Source organism: Pectinophora gossypiella, chromosome 8 (genome assembly GCF_024362695.1).
Source record: "Pectinophora gossypiella chromosome 8, ilPecGoss1.1, whole genome shotgun sequence".
Lineage (NCBI taxonomy): Eukaryota > Metazoa > Arthropoda > Insecta > Lepidoptera > Gelechiidae > Pectinophora > Pectinophora gossypiella.
This window is the reverse complement of record NC_065411.1, coordinates 16,474,493-16,500,962: the sequence shown is the minus strand read 5'-3', so window position 1 is coordinate 16,500,962 and position 26,470 is coordinate 16,474,493. Positions and strand designations below refer to the sequence as shown.

Sequence of the window (26,470 nt, the reverse complement as noted above, 5' to 3'; positions counted from 1 at the left end):
GCCATCAAAAACAAACGACTTCTCAAAGAATTCAAAATACAAAGTTCAAATAAACCATAAACATGTACACGTTTCTCAAGTCTCGTTCAAGGTAGATAAATAAATCATGTCTTGTCTGTGTCACTGTGTGTTCTAGATTATTATATGTATATAAGTTCTATGATAATATTGTAATCCGCTGCATAGATAACTTTTATTGCATTGTAAAATAGATTTTAATGACCACGGCATTAAAGAGGAAGGAATGTAAATTTTCCGCACTGTTAAAGCAATACATATTTACCACTGAATTCGAATTCTATGAACATACTTACTACTCAAATGAGATACTTTTTACGAAACGTCAAAACGAAAGTTTTCTTTGGAGTTTGTATGGAAATACTATCCTGTGACGTCAGCAATAAAACCTGTCAAAAGTCGTACTCGTTGTTGCTTAATTCATAAATAAAATTAGAAAATAAGTCGAAAAGTAAATTAATACAGATTTTTGTTGATATTAGACTGGCTTCTTTTTCTGGATTAGCATTTTATAATTTATCTTTGACCCAGTGAGATGCCCTATAATGTGCAGATCATAGAAATTGATATCACGTGGTTTACAGGATTTTTGGCAATAGGCTCACCCCCTATTGCATGGGACTTGATGCTCCATGGGATACAGGCGTGATGCTTTCTTAGGTTTATTCTTCTAGTGGGTTTTTTCTCCGCCGGGTCTCATTATTATAAAACAACCCAAAACCACATAAATAACGAAGAGAAAACGCCTGCTATAAAATTATTAGCAACAAATAAAGTAAGTTTGCTCACACAATTTGTTCAGGCATTATGTTTTATTACGTTGAAGTTACAATCTAACATTTGCGCAGCGACTGTGATAACACGGAGTGTAAAAAAAAATGTAAAACATGATGATAGAATATTGAAAATTAAAGTTACAAAAAGTCAATTTGGAGATGCTGGGATTTGAACCCAGGACTTTCAGCATGCGAAGCAGACACTCTACCACTGAGTTACATCCCCAGATGACTGATTGGACGAAAATAGCAATCACTTTATCGTGTGCCTTGAAAGTTACTTAACTTTCATTTTTGTTGTGGTTAAGGTTGCAGGTACATTGACCGAATGAGTTCACGTACGGATTGATATTGATACACAGCGACTTTGTACATTATGATTAGACATAAATCGTCCAAGTAAGTGCCTCTTTGAAAAAACACTATCTGATGTGATTTTTGTTAACAAAATCTCGATTTCTATCAATTCCTTTTTGATGCGAACAGCAAAGGACTGGAACTGTCTGTCGTCGTCTGTTTTTCCAACTCGTTATAATCTGATAGTATTCAAGGCTAGAGTGAATAATCATTTGCTAGGTAAGCGTGATCCACCCTTGGACACATCTTCACTTACCGTCAGGTGAGATTGCGGTCAATCGCGAGCCTATATTTTTTTTTTAATCCGGGTAATTAATTGACACCACAAATATTGACTTGTCTATTGCGAGGTTTCGTTAACAAAATTACATCCGTTTGTGATTTTTTCAAAAAGTTCCTTACGTGGTTTTCACTTTAATACGATTTTTTTTTTATTTTTATAGGCCTAATAACCTGGCTCCAAGCAACCTTCGGCTGCCGTCTGCCGATCGTGCAGGGCGGGACGATCTCGTTCCTGGTGCCGACGCTGGCGATCCTGGGCCTGCCGGCGTGGCAGTGTCCAGACGCGGCTGCGCTGGCTGCCATGACGCAGCAGCAGCGTCGCGACACCTGGACCCTTAGGATGTGCGAGCTCTCCGGCGCCATCGCTGTCTCCGCGCTGTTCCAACTATTTCTAGGTAGCTATCATTATTCACTGTCACTGTGGTCTGTGGAACAGTCATGAGCAATATAATGTACCCACTTTAGGACTCTGTCGCACTAACATATTTGACATTTAGTGAGACTTCCAGTTCAATTTGTTAAAAAAGTTAATGTGACATGATACCAAAGTGTATACATTAATAATATTAATGCTCGTGACCGTACACCGGCTTGCTTCTCAACCAGTGACCGCCGGTTTGAACCCCGGTACCTTTTTTGCACCAATGATATATTAATTTATCTTAAGTGCAGTTTTCACTAACCCAGTTGGATCCAATATTTAAATGGCGATACGGCTCATCACCTATCACGTTGGTCTAGCAGAAAACTCGATGAGGTTTGGGTACTTAGTTCATCTTGCGATTAATGTACCTCGCCTACACTAATTGGTATATAGTCGTGAGCTATTTATGTTATGATATCATTATTAATATTTTTTAAGATACTTGCACCGAATAAGGGCCGGTTCCTAATAAGTTACGGTCCTTAGACCGTGAGCGAAAACTCCCACTTGCCGTTTTAGAAACTGCATCAAGTTTCTCTCGCAATATCCTAAACAACCCATAGCCAAATTTCAGTCGCGGTATTTTGATTTATCACCGCCAATTTGACATTAGCAACCCGGGTTCCTAATTTGGCCTAACGTAGACTTTTTAAGAGGCTTTTTCGATAGATAAATATTATACTAATTTGTGCAAATATTTGGCATGGTTAGATTCTCCATAAAATTAATTATTTTAAAGATTTTAAGTAGAAAAACCATTAAAATTCCAATTTATATCGATTCTAATAAAGGTGGTCCTTATACGGTGCAAGTACCTTATAACGTTCATCCGGTTTTCAGGGGGTCCGCTTTGGTATTTATTTATTATGGTGCATCAACAGCAGTACATACACAAACAATTTAACCTGCTGTTTCAGTTGCTTCTACATCCTATGTCGATCCCCTGTTAAAAATGTAAAATACTTATTTGGGTTCTTTTTGCTTCTTAATAAAGTTGACTATTAGGTGTTATAGAAAGAAAGAAAGAAAGAAAGAAAATATTTATTCGGCATACTTAACACTAATTAACAAAAAAAAAATAATAATTATACATAGTGCCGAAACGGCTTCAGCTCAGCAAATGTCACGGCCTAGCTGTAGCAAGACTATGACGCTGATTTTCAGCTGCAGCCGGTTGGGGAATCAAAATACAGTAAAACAAAAAGAACTGGGCTCTAAAGTCTAAGCACATAATTACATAACATAACATAACATAACAAATACTTTATTGCACAAACAGGAAAAAACAAAATACAAAACAAAAGAGAAATAGAATTAGTACAATAGGCGGCCTTATTGCTAAGTAGCAATCTCTTCCAGGCAACCTTTAAGTATAGGAGATATTGAATATTAGGTAATATAGCGGGATAGTGCAGCATGGGAATACTTGTGCATATAAAAATAAATACACTTTTGACTACATAAACTACATAATAATAATACACATAATTATAATTGTTATAATAAATAAATATCACTACTTAAACTACTACATATACTATGGAAGAAAAGGAGTAGATAGATTATGAAGATGAAGAGGAAATAGAGGTAAGGAAATGCGCCTTGACTTGCCGTTTAAAGGACTCCAATGACGAAGCTCTCCTAATGCTTTCAGGCAGAGAATTCCACAATCGGACGGCTTGCACCGTGAAAGACTTGGAGTAGAAAGTTGAGGAATGGGAAGGAATATTTAGAGACAGATTGTTGGATGAACGGAGGTTGCGGGTAAGAGTGGAAGAATGAAAGACGAAGCGATCTTTAAGATAGCAAGGAGATTTAGGGTTAAAAAGGACGGAATATAGAAGGAACAGGATATGGCAGTCTCTCCGACGATAAATCGGTAACCACCCAAGCCTCGCACGGTAGTCGGAAACATGATCAAACTTCCGCAGGCCAAAAATAAATCTTATGCATAGGTTTTGTAATCGTTCAAGTTTTGCAACTAGTTCCACAGAGAGATCCGGGTAACAAACGTCCGCGTAATCTAAAATAGGCAGGACGAGACACTGTGCTAGAGTGATCTTGGTTTTGGTCGGCAAGAGGTTTTTTAGACGCTTTAGCGACCCGTACGCGGCAAACACCTTCCTGCTAACTTCCGTCACCTGAGGTTTCCAGGAGAAACACTCGTCAAAGATAATGCCCAGATTCTTAACAGTATGGCTATACGGAACATGTACACCGTCAAACGTTATAGGGGGCAAAGTATTAAAGTCAATTCTAGACACGAACCAGCGACTTCCAATTATAATGGTCTGAGTCTTGGTAGGATTGACCTTTAGGCCATAAGAGTGGCTCCAGTCTGCGATGCACTTTAGATTTTTGTTGGTCACCTGTATTGCATCAGAGAGATCACACAAAGGAGCCTGGGTATAGATTTGAAGATCGTCTGCATACAAATGATAGGGAGAAGATAGTGGAAGAGTAATTGAATTATTACGTACCTAAACCGTAATATAAAGTATTTGAGGAAAAAGAAAATAATAAGAAAAATAAATAAATTAATAATTCTGTATATTATGTATTATACTGTATGTGTGTGTATTATGTATGTGAGTTATATATGGCTTACATGAAGCATGAATATTTTTAATAGGTTGTATCACCGCTTAACTGGCATTGTAGAAAGTGTTCTTTTACCTTTGACCGGAAAGTATTAACAGAAGATTTTATAACCCTCTGTCTAACTGATGCTTCTATCCCAGGTTATTTCGGCGTGATCGGTTCCCTGCTGCGTTACGTGACCCCATTGACTATCGTGCCAACGGTCTCACTAGTGGGCCTCACGCTCTTCGACCACGCGGCTGAGGCAGCCGCCCAGCAGTGGGGCATTGCCGCTGGGTGAGTTTTACTTAACACATTTAGCTTGTATAATATAAGTAATTACAGATTTTTTTAAACTCCAACCTGTAAGGCAGAAAATATTTCCTCTTTTACCCTTTTAAACTATAATTCCCAATATATCAGCACTTAGATGTTATGAGAATAAAACAGATATAATTCTGTTTTAATAAAAAAGTTAGGAACAACAAAGTTAATAAAAAAAAAATTTTCGTAAACTCAGCTACGAAAGTGGATAAACTATTTATTAAGTAATTAATAACCAGTTATGAACAGAGAAAAAAAAAACATTTTAGTAGCTGGTTATGAAACATGGTTACAAAAACGACAAGTAAATTCCATTGTCGTAACTGGTTACCAAGCAAGAATAAAAATCCATGTTCGTATCTAGTTACCAAAAGTCAGTTACGAACGTGGATTAAAGGGATCTATTGTGATCGCCGCCTTATACCTCAGTTCACCTCTAAAACAAGGAACACATTTCATATTTGGTTATACATATGTATAAAAGGTACGTTATACTATTTATCATCTACCAATTTATGTAACCTATTTTATAAATATCATGCATCAAACAAGATGCTTCTAAACAGTTACCAAAAGCGACTCTTAAGTAGAGTAAAATCTGGTAGCGATAACGGCGTAACTTTATTCGAGAAATTTCGAGACCTCCTTCGGTCATTCAAATTCAAATTCAATTTCGTCATTTAGCACGATTGTAGTTCAAATTATATTATATTGTTGATTTCATAATGCAAATACCTGCGCTCTTTCGTACTTAACATAAACAGCCTATACACGTCCCACTGCTGGGCACAGGCCTCCCTTCAATCAACCGGAGGGGGTATGGAGCATACTCCACCACGCTGCTCCATTGCGGGTTGGTTGGTGGTCGGGCTCGTATTTATTAAATGTAATCAATTATTTATGCCTTTAATTTTAAGAACACTTCCTGTTACGAAAATAGCATCTACAGAAACTTTTGTTTGTAATAATGGCAGTTGAAAATTGAAAACAATATATTTTATGCGATGGAAAACTTAATGCAATATTCATATTCATGCTGGAAGTAAACAAGCAAAAAATATTTGCATATTTTTTTCCTTTGCAAAATAGCTGATCGGGCTAAAATACAGAAACACGGAAAAAAATATAGTACGAGTACAGATGAGCGGAAAAATGCAAACGTTATTTTAAACAAAGCCAAAACTATGCACACGACAGCAAAGGTGAATACGATAGTGAATGCCAGGTTTTGTTTTTGTTATGTCCATGTTCAATGGCTGAGACTTGCACAGGACCGGAACGGATGGCGTGAAAGAGAGGAGGCCTATACCCAGCAGTGGGTGGATACAGGCTGAGTAGATAGATAGATGTTCGTAGCATCATTTCATGCATTGGTAACTTAGCAATAAGGTCGCCTTTTGCACTTTTGATTTAATTGTATGTTGGTGTTGTATGGGTGGTATTGATAAAACAATCTCAGCTGAGACTGCCCTCAAGATCATGCTCAAGTCCCTGTTTTTATATAAGAACTGTCACATTGACATGATCTTGAGGGCAGTCTCAAAGCTGAGATTAGTTTATTAATACCACCCTATGTCCCTTTGTGAATGTTTTTATAATCTGGTGTAGAGTCTAGTCTAGTTTTAAGCCAGCCGGAATTTCCCGTTTTCTATGTATTTGGAGTGCGTGAAATAGCTAGAGGAAGGTGAGGCCTTTGCTCTCCAATGGGATCTTGTAGGCTAGATTAGATTAGATTTCTTTCGAAAGTTAAAAATACTGTTAAGGTATTGAACTCACTCACGTCTGAACATTTACTCTTGAGACATGTGATCCCTGGTGCTAATAGAGTGACACGTTTACAGTAGGCTTCGGCCGTGGCTGGTTACCTCCAGACAAAGCCGCCAAGCGACAAACTCATGTTCCAACATGATGTCAGGAGAAGCTGCTAGGGTAGAGAGGTCAAGCCAGTTGTACTATGCACGTGTGCAGATCACAGTGCCCCGGTGTACGCACTGCTGGGCCGTCTTCATATTATCTCCCCCCTTTATCCCTGCCTATTCACTCTTCTTCAAAACGATAGTGAATTGGAATTTGCTAGGTAACAATATGTATACCTCTTTATGCCATATTTTCACTTACCATTAGCTGAGATTGTGATCAAGGGCTGACGATCCGGAGGTCCCATGTTCGGATCTCGGTGGGGACATCATAACAATCTCTATAAGAGATTGATTTGGTGAGGAGATTGTTGACTGATCACCTGAATGTCCGAAAGTAAGATGATCCTTTTTCACGGGAAGGCCTTTGGCGGTTCAATAATAACCCTGACACCAGGGTAGATGAGGTTGGTAACCCATCTCAAGACCATACGATAGAAGAATAAAAAAGCAGCTTGCCCTTGAATTAGAATGTCAGAAACAGAAACCCTCCAGGGTTGAGGGTGTGTTGTAATTGATTGTCCGACGATTAGGCAGTTTGGCAGGAAGCCGTACCAATACGTATTGGTCATACGCGTGACTGGTCTGTAAATTATACGGGTAATAGGATAATAGGCTATTGGGAGACTGAGAATAGGGACGGACGGGTTAAGTTCACGAGGGCACGGGATTAATTTATTTATTTATTTAGTTATAAAGTACAGCCACGTCACGTACATTGAAACATTTTTACATTTAGAAGGTTACGGTATTGTGACTGATATATATGGAATGGCGATTACTTCACCGACAAGAGCGCAGCTCTTAAATAGAGAGAAAGAGAGATATATGTACAAGAGATATAGATACAATTAAGGGTAAGTATTTAAAAATAAAGCAAAATTAAAATTACACAATCTCTTCCAATGTGACGTCGCCCATCTTATACACAGAAGCAAGTGGTTTTTTCTACCGGGTATATTTTATATGAAAGTATTTCTTGACATTAAGAATCATATAATTAGAGTCACACCAGGCCTTAACTTCATCTAATAAATCAGCTTGCACGAGGGCAACATCAAGGAGACTTGACAAGACTATAGATTTTCAAATCATCAGCGTAAAGGGACTTCCGACAATGCTTGATACGATCTGTAATATCGTTTATAAAAATAGTAAATAGTATTGGACCCAGATGAGAACCCTGCGGAACTCCTGATTCTGATTAATAATGAACAGTATCTTCTTCTTATCGTGTGGGTTGTGAGGTGGAATACCTACCAACCTCATCAACCCTGCTGTCAGGGTTATTACTGAGCCGCCAAACGCTCCCGACATGGCTTATGTAACGACTGCATACTTACATCAGTAAGTAATAACCGGGACCAAAGGCTTAACGTGCCTGCCGATGCATGGATCATCTTACTTTCGGACAATCAGGTGATCAGCCTGTAATGTCCTAAACAAACTCAGAAAGTGATTTTTGTAATATGTCCCCACCGGGTTTCGAACCCGGAGCCTCCGGATCGTGAGCCCAACGCTCAACCACTGGACCATGGAGGCTGTAAATGAACAATGAACAGTATAACTTATTCCGATATACGTAAGTAACTGTAGCAAAGAATAAGGAATTATAGACTGTAGTCTGCGCGCAAGTTGATGAAAGAAACATACATAACATAAACTCACGCTTATTTCCCACAGGGGTAAGCAGATACTGGCCCCGATTCCTGCAGACACCGCCTAATTTTATTTTAAGTTATATCCGTCATTTTCATATCCGTCGAAAAGGAAAGGGACGGATGATTCACAGCTCTTAATTTTAGGAAGAATGAGTAAATGAATGAATAACCCGGCCGAATCAAAAGGTACGTCCCTGGTATGCAATCCGTTTGACGTGCTGTCTACTTAACTGTGTCGGGTTATTGACGGATGTAAAATTTTTAGACGGTTGGTTTAGATTTGTGCTTAAAATTGACGTGTGTTCCATAAATTTTATGCTTGTCGATCACCCGTCCCTTTCCTTTTCGGCGGATAAGAAAATGACAGATATAACTTAAAATAAAATTAGATGGTATTTACAGGAATTAGCACCACTATGAAATTATATTGGATGGTCGGGCCGTCAGTTGCATTTTTTAAATACTTGTTATTTTTTTTATGAATTTGATTTTTTTTTATATTATTTTGCGTGTGGATTCTGTCCTGTGTTAAATGTAATGTCTGTCTGTGGTGTCCGAAAATAATGAATGTTTCTTTCTTTAATTCCATTTGTTTCCACCCTGACACACTTCTCTTGCTTCCTCCACATTCATCAATCGTTTCATACACGCACGCCGGTTCAGAATAGTGGTAGTAGATGAAGAAAGAAAATAGAATGACGGAAAGAAGGAACACCGGGTGAGAACTCTCAGCGCTCCCCATTTGTCCGGCCACGAAGCTAATGCCATATATGCGACAAACCTACAACGAGTCACGTCAAAATAAAAAGCAATAAAATGTACTTATGTGTAATGGGTTCTGAACCTCAATAGGTAAAACAGAACCCTTATAGAATCACTTTGTTGTCCGTCCGGCTGTTCGTCTGTCCGTATGTTTAAAATGTATCATGAATAAAACACCAATAGCCACCCATGTTTGTAGGTACACGAGGGTTAAAATTGCGAATCGATAGCGCTACGGGCGTCGACCTTTGACCTTCTATTCGGAAGTATTACCTGCACGCCCCCGGAATAAACTAACCTTATCCTGCCCTGTATTAACATAACATAGCATCACGCCTGTATTTCCATAGGGGATAGACAGTGGTGTGTAGTTGTAAGTATCTACCCCAGTACAATAAAATGGTTTCACAGGGTCCGCTTATCTAACCTGAAAATTGGACAGGTCCGGTTTTACAGAAGCGACTGCCTGCCTGACCTTCTAACCCGTGAAGGGAAAACTAACCTAATACAGGTTAGGTTACATCCACACAACACTTCCGCATTTCTTGGGAATGTGGGTTTCCTCATGATACCAATAAAGCGCGAATAAAGTGTTTTCTATTGTATACAAAAGATGTTATTGTATTGTTAATACAGAAAAAATAGTACTTACATCAGTTGTCTTGCGTACCTATGACTAGCGTAATTGAGAATACAAGGTGCTAGTGACATCGTAACGAAAACTTTGAGGGATGATACAGATTATAAGTGAGATAAAAATTATAAAAATTATAAGTGAGGTAAAAGCATGGAATTAAAAATAATTAAAGAAAACACAAAACTTTTGATCAATTTTCCGACAGGAAATTCCACTCTCTGAATCATCCCCCTCAGTATTCGTTACGGTGTCACCAACACTTATGTATTACAACACTTATTTATGAGAACTTATGTTGTCTACGATTATTTGGTTCCATACATACATACATAAACTCACGCCCGTAATCCCAAATGGGGTGGGCAGAGCCACAAGTAATCAAAGACAACTTGCAGCCACTGTTGATACGAAGTCCTAAGATGTATATGATGAACCTTATGGTGATAAGGGATCAGCCTATCGCCCATAACATTAGTCCATCATGTTAGAGGACGCAATCCCTCTGTCGGTTTTTACGACATGCCCGGGAAGACAAGCAGCTGAACGTGTTCTATGTTTTTTATTTGCTCCCAGAACAGCATAGAAGCTTCCAAATTTAAAATAGCCGGATGTTATTCCTGTGACCTTTCTCTGATCCATTCAAATCTAAATAATTATACTCGTATCTGATTTTATTATGCTGCTCCAACATAATAAAATGGGGTTTTAAAACATCAGCTTATGTATATTTTTATTTAATATTTCGTCGTATTAATTTTAGAAATTAAATCTTTTTTCGAAATTCAAAAACAATCAAATAAATCAAACAATCAAATAAAACATAGTTACGTTTTGATTCGCCAATTTTTACATAACGAACGTTTCATCCGCCTAAAACTACTACAGCTTCTCACAACCTGTATAGCCGGGGAAAAGAAGTTACTTACAAGAAAATCCTTGTACAGGGCTCTAGACGTTTATTTTTTTTAAATATAAAAAATCTGTAAAAGCCACCAAAAAACAATCCGACATTCCCCCGTAGCACCCTACCTAGGGGAAACGCACAGCCCATGGCTCACAATGATGTTGATAAATTCCCGCGTAATAAAGTGAAAATTACCGCCCGCCCCAGGAACGGTTTATAATCAACCTTTCGCTCGTGATAAGACGGTTTATTAAATATAAAACCAGTATTACATGAACCCTGCCATATTGGGGACCAAGCTAATCCATCCATTATAAATTATAATCCATTATAAATGCAAAAGTAAGTCTGTTTGTTTCCTCATCATGCCAAAATCTTGGACCGATCTCGACGTATTATATACATATAGTCACGCCTGTATCCCTATTAGGATGGACAGAGCAGCAGGTCACCAGTAAAATAACGCACTGTCATTCCTAAAGGTGATTAACGTATGAGGTAGCGTTGGTGACACGATCTGGAGAACCATGTTCGATTCCCGATTCCGACATTGTCGAAATCACTGATTGTCTGATTGTCCGAAAAAGTAAAATGATTCCGTAAAAAAAATCTTCTTCTATCGTGTGGATTGTGAGGTAGATTACCAACCCCATCAACTCTAGTTTCAGGGTTACTATTGAGCCGCTAAAGGCCTCTGACATGGCTCATGTAACGACTACTTACTTACATCAGTATGTAGTAACCGGGACCAACAACTTAACGTGCCTTCCGACGCACGGATCATCTTACTAATTATTTATTGTGTAAATTTTAAGTTGTAGTGCCCTTACAGGGTTCCAGTTTGTACTTTCCTCTACTTTTAAGAAGAAGAAATAGATATTCGATTTGGATATATTTGGTTGAATATGCGGGCAGCGCAGGACCGATCGTCGTGGAGATCCTTGGGGGAGGCCTATGCCCAGCAGTGGGCGTCATACGGCTGATGATAATGAATATAGGGAGCGGGAAAAAAAAACGGCTTGTTACTCCATTTTTGTTTCTACTCATTTATGATAAAATAATGTGGATGTAGCCAGCTAGCTAAATTGTTAGGTACACACCGTTTTCGCTAGATGGCGCTTGTCTGCGACACCTCTGTAAAAACATTAGGAATGCAATAAATATCTTATCTTATTAATTAGCTATCGCGATAAGGAACGGGCGGTAGGCTAATTTGAAGGGGACTTTATGTTTTAGGGAGGAAGCCGGCAGTAAGTTTGTTAGGTCGGTAACTTTGTTAATATGCCAGTAAGTTTTTAGTAGCATATCTAAGTTGTAAACAAGGGTTATTTGTTTATAGCTGGTGCCCGGAAGGTCTATACCGTTATCTAAATAGCAACCTACTCAATTTCAGAAGTTTTTAATTATGGTTACATACATATTACCCACAGACACACACACTAATCACATAGAATTTGAATGACAGATAATACATACTAAGTACTTTGCATTGTTACATTGACTAATTTAATAAGATTTAAATACGGCTTCCGTGGTTTAGTGGTTGAGCGTTAGGCCGGTGGTCCTGGATTCGCATCCCGGTGGAAACGGTTAAGACAATACAGGTTAATCATCTGCTTGTCCGAAAGAAACATGATCCGTGCTTAAGAAGGCATGTTAAGCCGTTGGTCCCGGTTACTACTTAATGATGTAAGTAAGTAGTCGTTATATGGGCCATGTCAGGGGCCTTTGGCGGCTCAATAATATTGACCATCTTAGACTGGCTTCCATTTCTTGATTTGTATCTTTGACCCAGTTACTCAGTTGATGTTAATTAGTTGACAAGCAGCTTTAAATTGTATCATAACAAGTTGGTACCTAAGTGCCTTCCTGTGAATAAAAGAAGACATGTGCCGTGTTTACCAAAACTTACAAGTCTACACGTTCACAAGCTACAAGTTACTCACAAGTACGTGTAAATTACGTTTATCAAGAAAGTAGAAAGATTGTAAAATATACTTGTTAAATAAATATTGACACTTGTAACATGTTTTAATAAACACATTCTTGTAATAATGAAAATTTTTACAAGAAAATGTCTTGTAAAACAGGGCTTGTTGATAAACAGGGCACTGGTCCAGTAAATTATCAAAAAAAAAATCCAAGTTTAGGTATGAGTGGCCTATATTGATAAAAAGTTACACAAAAGAAATCAACCAGTTGACTCCCTTACCACTTGTTGATAAAAACAGCCATTTATCAGCATGTGTTCAAACTAAAACACTTAACAAATCACACATACAGAAATCCAAAAACCAATTTTATATGTCTAGCAAGTCATCTCCAACGCCATTTACCCGACACCTACGCGAGCGAGGTACCAGGGCAGCATAAATTCAAAGAGTTGAAACGCAGTTGCGATAGCTCTGGCCACGTGACGTCAGATGCAGATGAAATCGATAGAGCATACTTGTTGCACGGGGAGGGCGGCGACCTGGTTGCCATGGTAACGGCCTCTGGTACTTAGTTCTAGTGATGTTATGAGTCTGATATTACTTTTTTTTCAATCAGAATAATATCCTGTGACGCATTAGATGACGTATACGTGACTCATTCAAACAGAGCCTCACACTCTCTGTTAAGTCTTCTGACAGGGTCAGAGTTAGGTATATTGGTGCTGTATTCCTGTAGACACCATCTGTACTGGAATTAGGACCATCGCTTGTATAATGTGCTTACATTTTAGATGCCTAGACGGCCTCCGGCCTCCGTGGTCCAGTGGTTGAGCGTTAGGCTCGCGATCCGGACAAAAATTGGTTTGTGATCCCTAGTTTGGTTAGGACATTACAGGCTGAACACCTGATTGTCCCAAAGCACGTTAAGTCGTTGGTCCCGGTTACTACTTACTGATTGTTAGGGTTATTCTAATTTAAAAAAAACAACAACAATTTTATTATTTCAATTTCATTATAAGTTCTATTTTTTTCTTAAAATGGCAACTCTAATTTAAAATGGAATCTTCATTCTTTAAAACGATTGGTTAACGTTGATCGATACGTTGACCAATCGTAGCTCGGGGTTTTCGCGGGAAATGGACGTACGGAATTGTAGAAGGGACGAGTTGCACGGCAGTCTGGCAGGAGGAGTGAAAGGTGTAGGACGAAAAACAATACTAATACGAAAGTGTAAATAAAGTTAATAAAAGATTTACTAGCTTACTCTTGGTTTTCAATTCGTGAGTGCCGTCAAGAAATAGTGAGTTTATATTTCAGAAGTGGGATCAACAGTGTTATTTTAACACGTAAGTACCCGCCCAATTTTATATAATTTATACATAATCTCCGCTTACTATAGTGAATACATAACGGTTGTCTTCATGATCTAGTATATAAAATGTGTGCCATGTGATTCTAAGGTCATGGGTTCGATTCCCCAGGTAAAGCATGCGGATCGGAAGTAAATGCTTACTGTATTAGAATGTGACTCGGTTCTAATCTAGGGAGTATAACAACGTTCTAGGTTTCATGAAGGTTAAAACGAGACATATACGTACAGAATAATGTCTTCCCTCAAGCCATCATAGTATAGTTTGGATAACCTGTTACTACAATATAGTTATGGCTTATTGTGGGGAATGGATTGCGTCTGTCCTCCCCTACAGGGATTAGGTTTATGGGATATGCCTGTATGTATTACCAACGGAAACAGGGTATTTTAGAGGGGATGACATTTTATTCTTTTGGTCTACGACCTACCGTTTTCGAGATAATCGCCATTTTGATATTACTGATGTCTGATCGGTAGTTATTAACATTGAATGGATTTATTTTAAAGAGGTTGGATTTATTTATCCCAGTGTTTTTTTTAATATATATAAAATGTATTTTCTTTTCTCTAAAACTGAATAATTTTATTGTGAATCATTGTATAGACAACTACTCGCCTTCTGACTATATTTCTTCTAGTCCGCTGTCATCATCATCATGATGTGTCTGTGTGTGTGTGTCGTGTTGGTCATTGATTATTCACACTTGATTTTATTTGCGAGTTCTAGATCATGGAGCCACCAGACCGCCATCAGAGTCGACACTCCGACGGCCGGAGAGTGGAGACTCCGACCTCTAGACGGGATGCAGCTTCACGAAGTCGGAGTCGACTACGTGATGACGCTCGAAGTCCCCCTAGAGAGAGGAGCCGAAGCCAGCGGACTTTACGAAGTCCAGCCAGGCAAAATGAAGACTTGGAGCAAGACCGTGCGCGAATCAAAGCTTTAGAAGCTGAACTGCTGAGGGAACGCGAGCGTTTACTTCGTTCGGAGCGGTGTCGATCCACTTCTATGCGACGCGACATGCATGAGCGTGAAGAGGTGCCGAGACGCCGCGATCACCACAGTCTACGCCCTGCCACATCGAGCCAGTGCGGTGATGACAACAGGCGCGGTTGGCAACGAGGGCAAGCAGAGCGCCGGAACGACGACGACGGATATACAAGGTCACGTAGCCCCTCTATTTCAAAAAAAGATTTGATTGATATTTTCAATTGCCTGAAAGAAGGTCTGACGTCTCATCCGTCTACCAGTGAAGCGCGGCCTACATCTAAAATTGATCACACTAATATGTTGCCAAATTTTGATCCCTCCGCGAAAAATCAACGCATTGAGGTCTGGCTGAAAAAGGTCAACGAGTGCGCCACTGTTTACGGATGGGACGACAGGACTATTATTCACTTTGCAACGCAAAAACTCCAAGGTTTGGCCAAAACCTGGTATGAGGGGTTAAATTCTGTTTTATTCACATGGAAAGAGTGGCAAGACAATCTCATGGCTGCATTTCCCTTCGAACAGAATTATGGTCAAGCCTTGGAGGAAATGCTTAGAAGGAAGAGCCGATTTAATGAACCAATTGAAGTTTATTTTTATGAGAAGCTAGCGCTGCTCAATCAATGTGATATTGTGGGTAAACGAGCGGTGGACTGTTTGATTCACGGTATAAGCGATAGGACACTTAGGTCCGGAGCCTGTTCACTACGTTGTTCCCATCCTAACGAGTTGTTGCAATATTTGATGAGCAGCAAAGACACTAATCATTCTATTGATCGAAATCAGTTTAAAAACAAGACCGATAGTACCAACAATAACAGTCAGCATGGGTCTAACTCAAAACCAGGTACTAAACCTGGCCCAGCATCAGGATGTTATAACTGTAAGGAAAGAGGGCATAGTTTTCTTCACTGTCCTAAACCTATAATGAAATGCACTAAATGTAACTTACTTGGCCACTTAGCAGAAAATTGTTATGCAAGTGCTAAAACTGATAGGACTTCTAAACCCAACAACGTGCAGAAAACGATGTGTATTGGTGGTACTATTGATCAGTGTAACGAATCTAATCGAGCTTCCAAATTCCTCAAGAAGGTTTTTATCAATAATGTAACTTTCGAAGCTTTCGTAGATTTTGGGAGCGAGGCGACACTCGTAAGGGAGTCACTTGTTTGCAACTTGGGTTTGTCTCACGATGGTGTTCGGAGTCACTTGAAAGGATTCGGCAACAGTATTGTTCAAACACTTGGAGAGCTACGTCTTACCCTCAATGTTGACGGAGTAGAGGCTGAGGTACTTTGTAAGGTGGTGGCTGATAGCTTGCTGGAAAAAACAGTGTTGATAGGCCAGTCTTATACCGAGCTAGCCCACATCATTGTATACAAGGACGCGACCAAACTCCAGTTCATCGATGTTGGCAAGGAACTACCTTCCCCAGATCTAAAGATAAATGTGGTATCGCCTCTCGCTGTTAGGTCGACGGACGTGATTGAAGTCTACGGGCCCGCCTCGGTTAGAGCTAGGATTGAACCTCCCTTTAGTGGCGATGTTCTTTTGAAAAGTGTCATGGCTGGCAAGCCTAATAATGAATATCTCATTTGCGGAGGATTTCACCATTCCAACGATAGCCAAGTCGTGGTCACTGTTCTCCCATGTTCTGGTTCCTGTGTCGTCTCTGGCGATACGGTGTTATGCAGGGCTGAAAAGGTTGATGTGGTTAATAGAGTTATCATGGAGCCAACTGCAGTTGAGGATAGAGGACTGGATAAGAATGAAATCCGCGTGGGTGATAGCGTATCGGACGACATGAAGGAGAGTCTTGTTCATTTATTAAATAGATATAATCATTGCTTTGCAACTTCGCTTAAGGACTTAGGCTGCACAAATGCAGCTGAAATGAACATAGAACTAAATAGCGAGCGTCCGATTGTCTATCGCCCATACAGATTGTCTCACCATGAGCGAGAACGGGTGCGCTCAATGATAGCGGAGATGTTAGATGCAGGAATCGTAAGGGAATCCGTCTCTCAATACGCTAGCCCGATACTTCTAGTTCGAAAAAAGGATGGTTCACTCAGGCTTTGCATAGATTACCGAATGCTGAACTCTGTTACCGTTAAGGAGCGGTACCCGATGCCGATAATAGAGGATGAGATAGCTCGTCTGAGTGGACAAGCTTGTTTTATAACACTTGACCTTGCTTCAGGTTATTACCAGGTGCCGATTAGTGAACAGTGCAAACACTTAACATCCTTCGTTACGCCGGACGGTCAATACGAGTTTAATCGCATGCCGTTCGGCCTAGCGAACGCCCCCGCTGTGTTCCAGCGGATGATGAATTCGATACTGGGGGCAGCACGTTTCACGAATGCTACGGCCTACATTGATGACATCCTCATATTTGGCAAGGACGCAACAGAGTGTTTGCTGCGGTTGGAGGAAGTGTTACAGGTGATCGAGAAGGCAAAGCTCACCCTGAATCTTTCGAAGTGCGAATTTTTGCGAGATAAGATAGACTATCTTGGATACGAAATTAGTGCAGCCGGAGTGCGCCCAGGCGAGAAAAAGATATCGAGTGTTATGAACTTTCCTCGACCCCAAAGTGTCCACAACATCCGTCAATTTCTTGGATTGGCTAGTTATTTTAGGAAATTTATCCAAGGTTTTGCTAGTATTGCTTTTCCACTTAGTAGATTGCTAAAAAAGGACTCTACATGGGAGTGGGGTGACGAACAGGAGGGGGCTTTCCAGACTCTCAAAAGTCGTTTGGTTGATAGGCCAATTCTTGCGATATATGACCCCGATGCCGAGACGGAGTTGCACACCGACGCCAGTCGACAAGGTATAGGGGCCATATTATTGCAGCGCTCTAACACAGATGACCATTTTCGTCCAGTAGCATACTACAGCCGACAAACTTCACCTGAAGAGAAAAATTTCCACTCGTACGAGCTGGAAACTTTGGCAGTAGTATGCTCGTTGCGAAAATTTAGGGTCTATTTGCTGGGAAAACAATTTAAAATTGTAACAGACTGTAGCGCGCTTCGCTCTACCTTCATAAAGAGGGATCTAATACCCCGTATAGCGCGCTGGTGGCTGTTGCTACAAGAATTCGACTCCTCAGTCGAGTACAGGGCAGGTGTCAAGATGGGTCACGTCGATGCTCTGTCGAGGAATCCTATAGATAGCGATGACAATACCACTGATCAATTTCCCACAGTAATGTCGATCACTGGCGACGATTGGCTGCATACGCTCCAGCTTGGTGACGGAGAATTACGCCGGATCTGCGACATACTGAGTACTGACCTTGATGTTAAGGGACTTCAATATATCAAGGATAATTACGTGTTGAAGGGCAATAAACTGTATCGGTACATAGACGGTGACAAAAACAACTTACGTTGGGTGGTTCCGAAGGGTGCAAGGTGGCAACTTTGCCGGATGAACCACGATGACATCGGCCATTTTGGTGTGGAGAAAACCCTCGAGAGAATAAAGAAAAATTATTGGTTCGCCAAAATGACCAAATTTGTTAAAAAATACGTTAACTCCTGTATTGAATGCGCTTTTGCTAAAAACAATACAGATAATCGCGAGGGTCTACTCCACCCCATTACAAAAGTCGATCAGCCTTTTCACACTGTGCATGTTGATCACCTTGGACCCTTCGTTAAGTCGAAGAGAGGATATACTCACTTACTCGTCGTCGTGGATGGGTTTACTAAATTCTGTTTCATTAAACCCGTCAGGAACACCAACAGTCAGAACGCTATTAGGGTTCTCGATGATATTTTCTGTACCTTTAAGAGTCCCAATCGTCTTGTGAGTGATCGTGGCAGTTGTTTTACCTCGCACAGTTTTAGGGCTTTCTGTCTTGATAAAGGAATTAAACACATCCTCAACGCTGTAGCGAGCCCACGATCAAACGGACAAGTTGAGAGGTACAATCGTACCATTCTCGATTCAATGAGAGCAGCGGCTATAAAACATGGTGATAAGGATTGGGATAGTCATATTGGTACCATTCAGTGGGGAATGAATAACACAATTCAAAAGACGATCGATAAAACTCCATCCGAGGTGTTGTTTGGTCCTTGTATGAGTGGCGAAAAGAATCCAATTCTTGACGAAATAGCGACGGAGACACGAGGTGATTGCGACGTTTCAGAAATGCGGGCGGAAGTCAAAAAGAGAATTGATAGCCAACAAATTAAACAAAAGCTGGCATATGACAAAGGTAGGAAACCGGCATATACATATAGCATAGGGGATCTTGTCAAAATTATTAAAACTTCTTTCAGCAATGACGGGCAGAGCAAAAAGCTAATGCCAACGTTCGTGGGGCCTTATCGTGTTGCCGAGGTCTTAGGTAGAGACAGATATAAATTAGTCCCTATTCCAGGCATGAGTAACAGTCGAAATAGGCGTCCCACTATAGTCGCGGCTGACCGCATGAAGCCGTGGATACACATATCGGCATTAGAACTGAATGATCAGGAAACCGATCATGAATCAAATTCGGATGGTGTTAACGACGATAATGAATGAGCGAATGTTTTTACTTTAAACGAAAATTGTAATTATTGTAATTTATGCTTGTATGGTCCCTTATAAGAGGCATATAACTACAGATTGGTATTTTGTTACAGATCAGACGCGAGGATCGATCGGTTCGCGTTTGATTCAACCTACTCAAGCACTGTCACAAGTAATCGAGTTCTTGGACGACAGCATTAATGTATTTACAACAATCGAGCAGTATACATGATAGTATTTTTCGATAATCGAGTAATCGAAAAATCTATATTCCTCATAATCGAGTTTGGGGTAATTTAATCGAGCTAATACTATGTTTGTGAGTCTGATTTTTCTCTGTAATCGAGTATTAGAAATGTTAAGACTTAACTCTATAATTGATCGTTTGAGCGAAAATTTAATCGAGCAGCTATCTCATATTGTTAATCGATGCTCTTCCTATCAAGCATATTTATTTTGTATCTTGTAGAATTTGTTTTAACACTTATTTATTACTATGATTTATTCATTCGTTAGTTAGTAGAATATAAATATATATAATATTGTGAGTAGAATGGCTCTTTACTTAACATATAAGATTATAATTGATTTTCTTAAATGCAATATGTTTATATAAATTTCTTTTTTAAATAGCATAAGTATACAGTTATTCTGATATGTGTACCTTCAATCATTATTTATGTTAATGAACATATTGTATGTAAAGGCTGTGCAACTGGTCTTAACTCCGATTGTTAGGGTGCCTCCCGGGGTCGTATGCGGGGACGCTTACGATGTCAGGACGGTCGATTGTTAGGGTTATTCTAATTTAAAAAAAACAACAACAATTTTATTATTTCAATTTCATTATAAGTTCTATTTTTTTCTTAAAATGGCAACTCTAATTTAAAATGGAATCTTCATTCTTTAAAACGATTGGTTAACGTTGATCGATACGTTGACCAATCGTAGCTCGGGGTTTTCGCGGGAAATGGACGTACGGAATTGTAGAAGGGACGAGTTGCACGGCAGTCTGGCAGGAGGAGTGAAAGGTGTAGGACGAAAAACAATACTAATACGAAAGTGTAAATAAAGTTAATAAAAGATTTACTAGCTTACTCTTGGTTTTCAATTCGTGAGTGCCGTCAAGAAATAGTGAGTTTATATGATGTAAGTACATGAGTCATGTCAGGGGCCTTTGGCGGCTCAATAGTAACCCTGACACCAGGTTTGATGAGGTTGGTAATCCACCTCTCAACCCACACGAGAGAAGAAGAAGATCCCTAGCCAGTCTTCTCACCAAGAGAAAATTAAACACATCATCAGGCAAATCTACGATAACATACATCGAAAAAAATATCTCGATTGTCTTAATCACACAGTTGGCTCGATTATAGACGATGATATGGCTCGCGACCTATGTTGGTCTAACAGAAAGCTCGGTGAGCTGTTGGTACTTAGTTCATCTTGTGATAGACGTACATTACCTGTACCTGCCCCAATTGGGATGTAGTCGTGAGCTTATGTTATGTATTCTTCTTCTTCTTTGCGAGTAGATGGCGATCGATATTAAATTTTTGCTGACCAGTAATTGGCCACGCTTACGACATTGTCAGTGGCTTCGTGAAGTTCTTTAATAGTGCAGGCGTTAGGGCATTTTGGACAGCATGACACATACATGTTATGTATTGCCATAATCGTTTGCAACATGGCTGATCTTCGAGTTTCGTTTAATTATGAGTTTATTATCTTCTGTTTGTACGGTCACGAGCATTAATATGTATACACTTTGGTACCATGTCACATTAACTTTTTTGACAAATTGAACTGTAAGTCTCACTAAATGTCAAATATGTTAGTGCGACAGAGTCCTAAAGTGGGTACATTATATTGCTCATGACTGTACAACACTACTCGCCTCTCCGTCACTACGGCTTAGGCAGGCACCCCTGTTACATCACAACAGTGAGATACTGCTCTTGTCCATACAATTATTGCTCGTCCTTCCGAAGCGTGCTTTCGAGCGGGCACGAATTACGTCCGCCATTGCTCTCCGAGTTTTATAACCACTTTAAATTGGCAACTGAGCTTTGAAATATATAAATTAGATAGATAGATAGATAAATCATTTATTTGGTCTACAGTCACACATGCATACAATACAAATCAACAACAATACACACCACATACAAAATGTTTAACACACGCCAGGTATGTGTGCTTCAGAAGTATGTTTTCATTATTGTAAGTAGGTTCGTAATTGAGTTGCGGAAATACCAATGTCCGTGGCTCACGATAGGTCTCCCATAACATCAGTGCAGCAAGCAAGAAGTTATTTTGATATATTCCCAATGGAATTAGAACCCGGGACCTCCGGATAGTGAACGCTCGGCCACTGGCGTACGGAGACGCAGCGCACGAATTTCACTATAATACTAGCTTTTGCCCGCGACTTCGTCCGCGTGGCGTGTAATAAAAGAGAGATCTTTGTGTGTGTGGGAGTGCATATCAAATTTCAAGCATCTAACTTATGCAGTTTAGATTTTTTCATACATTTTTTTCCCGATAACTCCCATTTAATTCTAAACTTTGTATTTACTAAGGTATGCATGCATGCGAGATTGATAACATCTATCTTACGCGGTTTCGATTTTTTCATACAAATGTTTTTTCCCGCTAACTCCCGTTTCCGTGGGAATTTTGCAATATCCTGTTGCAACTAAGCTTAAAGTTAACTAAGGTACCTGCATGCCAAATTTCAAGCGTCTAACTTAAGCGGTTTAGATTTTTCATACAAAAGGATTTTCCCGCTAATTCCCGTTCCCGTGGGAATTCCGGGAATTCCTTTCTTAGTACCTCTACGGTACCTAAGCTACGTCCCTTGCAAATTTCAAGTGCCTACGTTTAGCCGTTTAGGCTGTGCGTTGATATGTCAGTCAGTCAGTTTCTCCTTTTATATATTTAGAAGATAGACAAAGCGTATTTGCTTTGTCCATACAATTATTGCTCGTCCTTCCATTGCCCTCCGAGTTTTATAACCACTTTAAATTGGCAACTGAGCTTTGAATAATATATTGAGTGTCAGAGTAAATACGCTTAAGCAAATACGCTTTGTATATATTACTAACCTTTGACACAAACCTAACATTGTATTAATGAATAAATGCATTGAATATGCACTCTGAGCGTGGGGACCTTCATAGCGGCATGCGAGACGAACCTTTGTTATAAATTACGAGTTTCCAACTTGCAACCGCCAACTTTAATTAACCACAAGCCTGCCATGGTTTCTTTATCATGCAAAGCCAACCTACCTATTGGTACCTGTACTATTTCTGAATAAATTCGCTTTCGTATTCATTGAAGATTATTATGGACTGCTTTTAGGATTCAGCTGAAAATCAGCTCTCTGTTGGATCTCTCTCTGTTTTCCCTTTACGGTGACAAGGGATCTCCATATCGCATTGGGTCGTGAACTAGGTAATTAGTAAGATAAATTATGAAATTCTGATATTTACCTAAATAAACTTTTTATTATTATTATTGTCCGGGACTATGGAGTCCCGGACTTTTGGAAGGCGTGGGTGGGGCCGAAGCCAACATGTAGAAGCCCCTTAAGACAGTTTAATCTAAATGTGGTGTGACACCAACCGGAGATTATCCCTGTATGCACTATGGGAGTGCACGCAAAGCTAATCCCCGGTTCGTGTAGGATTATTATTATTAAATAAAGACAGACCTAAAACAAACGAAAGACATTTCCTTTTTTTCTATTTAACTTATTTACGAATGTCAATAAAGTAAAACGTAATAAAAAAAACGATTTTTTGTATGTTTTTCTATGACGTCACAGTGTGCTTTTTCATACAAATTCCGTAGTAATTTAGTTTTTGTCGTTGAGTAAAAAGTAACTGATTTGACTAGTTGGAAACTAGCCTATTGTCCATCATGACAGAAAAGACACAATCTATCTGATGGATAGTATGAACGGTATGGTGACAGGTAATCAGCCCATATAATGGCCCATCACTTTAGAAAGGACACGATCCCTTTGTCGGTTTTATGTCCCACGAAAAAGAAAAAAGAACGATTGGTTGGATCTGCACATATTTTTTTTATGTAAGTACTTAATTAACTGTAGTATGGTCGTGTAAATTCAGATTCCGAGTTAGATTTTATCAAGTTAATTTTCTGTTTGTATAGTACAGTCTTTGCGATTTACGATTCATTAGGGAAACAACTTTATTTTTCATCTAATATTGAAATTGCAAAAATATACTCTGAAATGTGGTGCAGAAATATATTTTTAATTTGCTCCGAGTAGGATAAGCCTTTATCCGTCGGTATCCCTAAAACGAAAATGCGGATCTAAAAACCTTTTTAAGTGCGTTTAATTTTCCTTAAGTAATAAGAGAAAACGAGGCTCGGTCCGTCATTATGCGCCTTCCGAGATCCGTTTGCGCCCCTCTCGCGTTTACCGCCCCCGCTGGTTTGCGCGTTACCGCCCCTTTGAGTCGCCCCTGTAATTAAACAGGTTTTGGCGCCGGCCTGCGAATACCGTGTAAAGCCGGGGATACACACGCGAGATAAAGCTATAGGTACTCCTTTAACTAACATAACATAAACGCTCCCAACTGGGCACCCTCAGGTATGTTGTCTTAAATCTTGTACCGGGCGAGAGCCCTCAGCCCCCATGTGTCCAGCCAAGTAGTTAATGCCATCTGCGGCAAATCTACAATAAGTCACGTCAAAAACAAGTATCCTATCTTGTTTGTGTTTAAACCTGCCGTGGCTTGTGTTCACTGAATACTGAACACGTAATTTCGCCGCCGTCGGTACAACAGACTTGCCACACGCATTCAGGCAGCGTATTAATTTAATTGTGAATTGTTAACCGAATGTAGATTTGTACAACTACTTTGTGGTTTGTGTCTGTTATTTATAATGATGTTCGGAGTGGCTTAATTGGTTTAAAGACTTGTAGTACAGAATATTATAATTGTTATTTATTATTTTTGTGATTGTTTATTATTTTTTGAGAAGCTCGGTGGCGCAGCGGTAAACGCGCTCGGTATGCGATTGTTGAAGCAACTTTCGCAAAGGCCGGTCATAGGATGGGTGACCACAAAAAAAAGTTTTCACCTCGAGCTCCTCCGTGCTTCGGAAGGCACGTTAAGCCGCGTGATGGTTTAAGGCCCGATCTCCCTATCCATCCATAGGGAAGGCCCGTGCCCCAGCAGTGGGGACGTTAATGGGCTGATGATGAAGATGATGATTATTTCTGTATACTATACTTTGAGGAACGTAGCCTAGAAAGTCAATCAATCAATAATACTTTATTGCACAACAACATATATAAAGGACATAAACATACGAATAAAACATAAGCACAATAGGCGGCCACCCTCATTGGAACGTGAAAAGATTTAAAATTAAGACCCGTTTACTCTTCGTGGAGTAAAGAAACGCACGCTGCATTAACTAGAGTATGGTAAGAAGGCGCTAACGAGAAACTAACGACGGCCAGGACTACACGAGGCGAATGTAAACGTTAATACTGGATATATTAACTTATGGCTGTGGGTAGAGCTGAGGTTGGTAAGATAACATAAACAGCCTATACACGTCCCACTGCTGGGCACAGGCCTCCCCTCAATCAACCGGAGGGGGTATGGAGCATACTCCACCACGCTGCTCCACTGCGGGTTGGTGGAGCTGTTTTTACGGCTAATAGCCGAGACCAACGGCTTAACGTGCCCTCCGAAGCACGGAATCATCTTACTTTTTCGGAAAATCAGGTGATTCAAGCCTGAAAAGTCCTTACCAAACAAAGGACAGTATCACAAAGTGATTCCGACAATGTCCCCATCGGGAATCGAACCCGGACCTCCAGATCGTGAGCCTAACGCTCTAACCACTAGACCACAGAGGCTGTTTTAAATATACTTGGTAGTTCAAATAATCCTCTCAGATGACGCCCTGAGCTTGAGGTTCGCGTCCAACCGGGCACTCTCAGGGGGCATCAAATCCGGAGTTCGGGAGTTTATATTTGAACTTCGAAATGAAATACTCCAATACCGGAACTCAGCTTCGGAGTTGTGAATTTTCCGGTTTTCGATGCCAGGCCTGTTGTCTTAAATTTTGTACCGAGTGCGCCCTCAAAACTTCCCATTTGTCCGGCCAAGTACTTAGTTAATGTCATGTGAGGCGAACCTACATTCATCACTAATTTACGAGCCACGCGCTTGGTTGGTGTAGCATTCTCCATGCTACTTTTGTAGGGAAAAATGGGCAGTGGTTTCCCTCTTGGCTTCCGCCCCGTAGTACTCTACCTGACGCGATTGGGATGGCGCCCAGAGTAGTCTATTTCAAAGCCGTACTAGGACTCCTGTCCTCCGCCTCTGAATAGTACTGACAGTTACTGCTATCCTCTATCAGGTTCCAGGTTACAGTCCCTGTGACTCGCCTCTTCCATCCTGCATAGCCGCACATTAAACCTACATTAAATCATTAATATAGATATATATAGTCCTCCTTGTCGTATCCGACAACGGCGACCTCAGTCTCTTCTCTCGTGCGCTCGAATGTGACTGGCAAAGCCAAACTTTGTTCTGAAAACCCGGTCACATTGGAGGCAGAATAGCTGTCCATCCGAGTTAAAGGTGTAGCTATAGGTGGGTTTGGGACGATCTTTGCGTTTTTGGCGTTTTTCGTCGAGCTCTTTCAGACGATTTTGTTCAAAGTTGGCCACCCCTGTTTTGACACAGTGACGCCAATCAGGTCTTAAAACAGCAAGGTCCTCCCAGCGTTCAGTGGAAATATCGCAGGCGGTCAGGTTACGTTTCAAGACGTCCTTGTACCGCAGATATTGTCCCCCGCGTTTACGCTTCCCACTCGCTAGTTCGGAGTAGAAGACGAACTTTGGGAGTCTACAGTCATTCATACGGCGGACGTGACCGCACCATCTTAACTGACTGTTCATCAGCAGTGCCTCCATGCCAACCATGCCCGAAC

General features: G+C 40.3%; 1 protein-coding gene and 1 non-coding gene across 3 annotated transcripts in view; one reads left to right on the top strand and one right to left on the bottom strand.

Moving 5' to 3' along the window:
• The window catches only part of LOC126369226 (solute carrier family 23 member 2), a 66,796-nt gene that overhangs the window by 5,930 nt on the left and 34,396 nt on the right, over positions 1-26,470 (top strand). For both annotated transcript variants that reach the window (XM_050013548.1, XM_050013549.1), the window contains 2 exons: positions 1,595-1,828; positions 4,599-4,734. In XM_050013548.1, coding sequence (XP_049869505.1) covers positions 1,595-1,828; positions 4,599-4,734 — 370 coding nt within the window. The remainder of the gene's footprint in view (positions 1-1,594; positions 1,829-4,598; positions 4,735-26,470) is intronic.
• On the bottom strand, positions 949-1,020 carry Trnaa-cgc (transfer RNA alanine (anticodon CGC)). Its single transcript has one exon. It is a non-coding gene; the product is annotated as a tRNA-Ala (tRNA).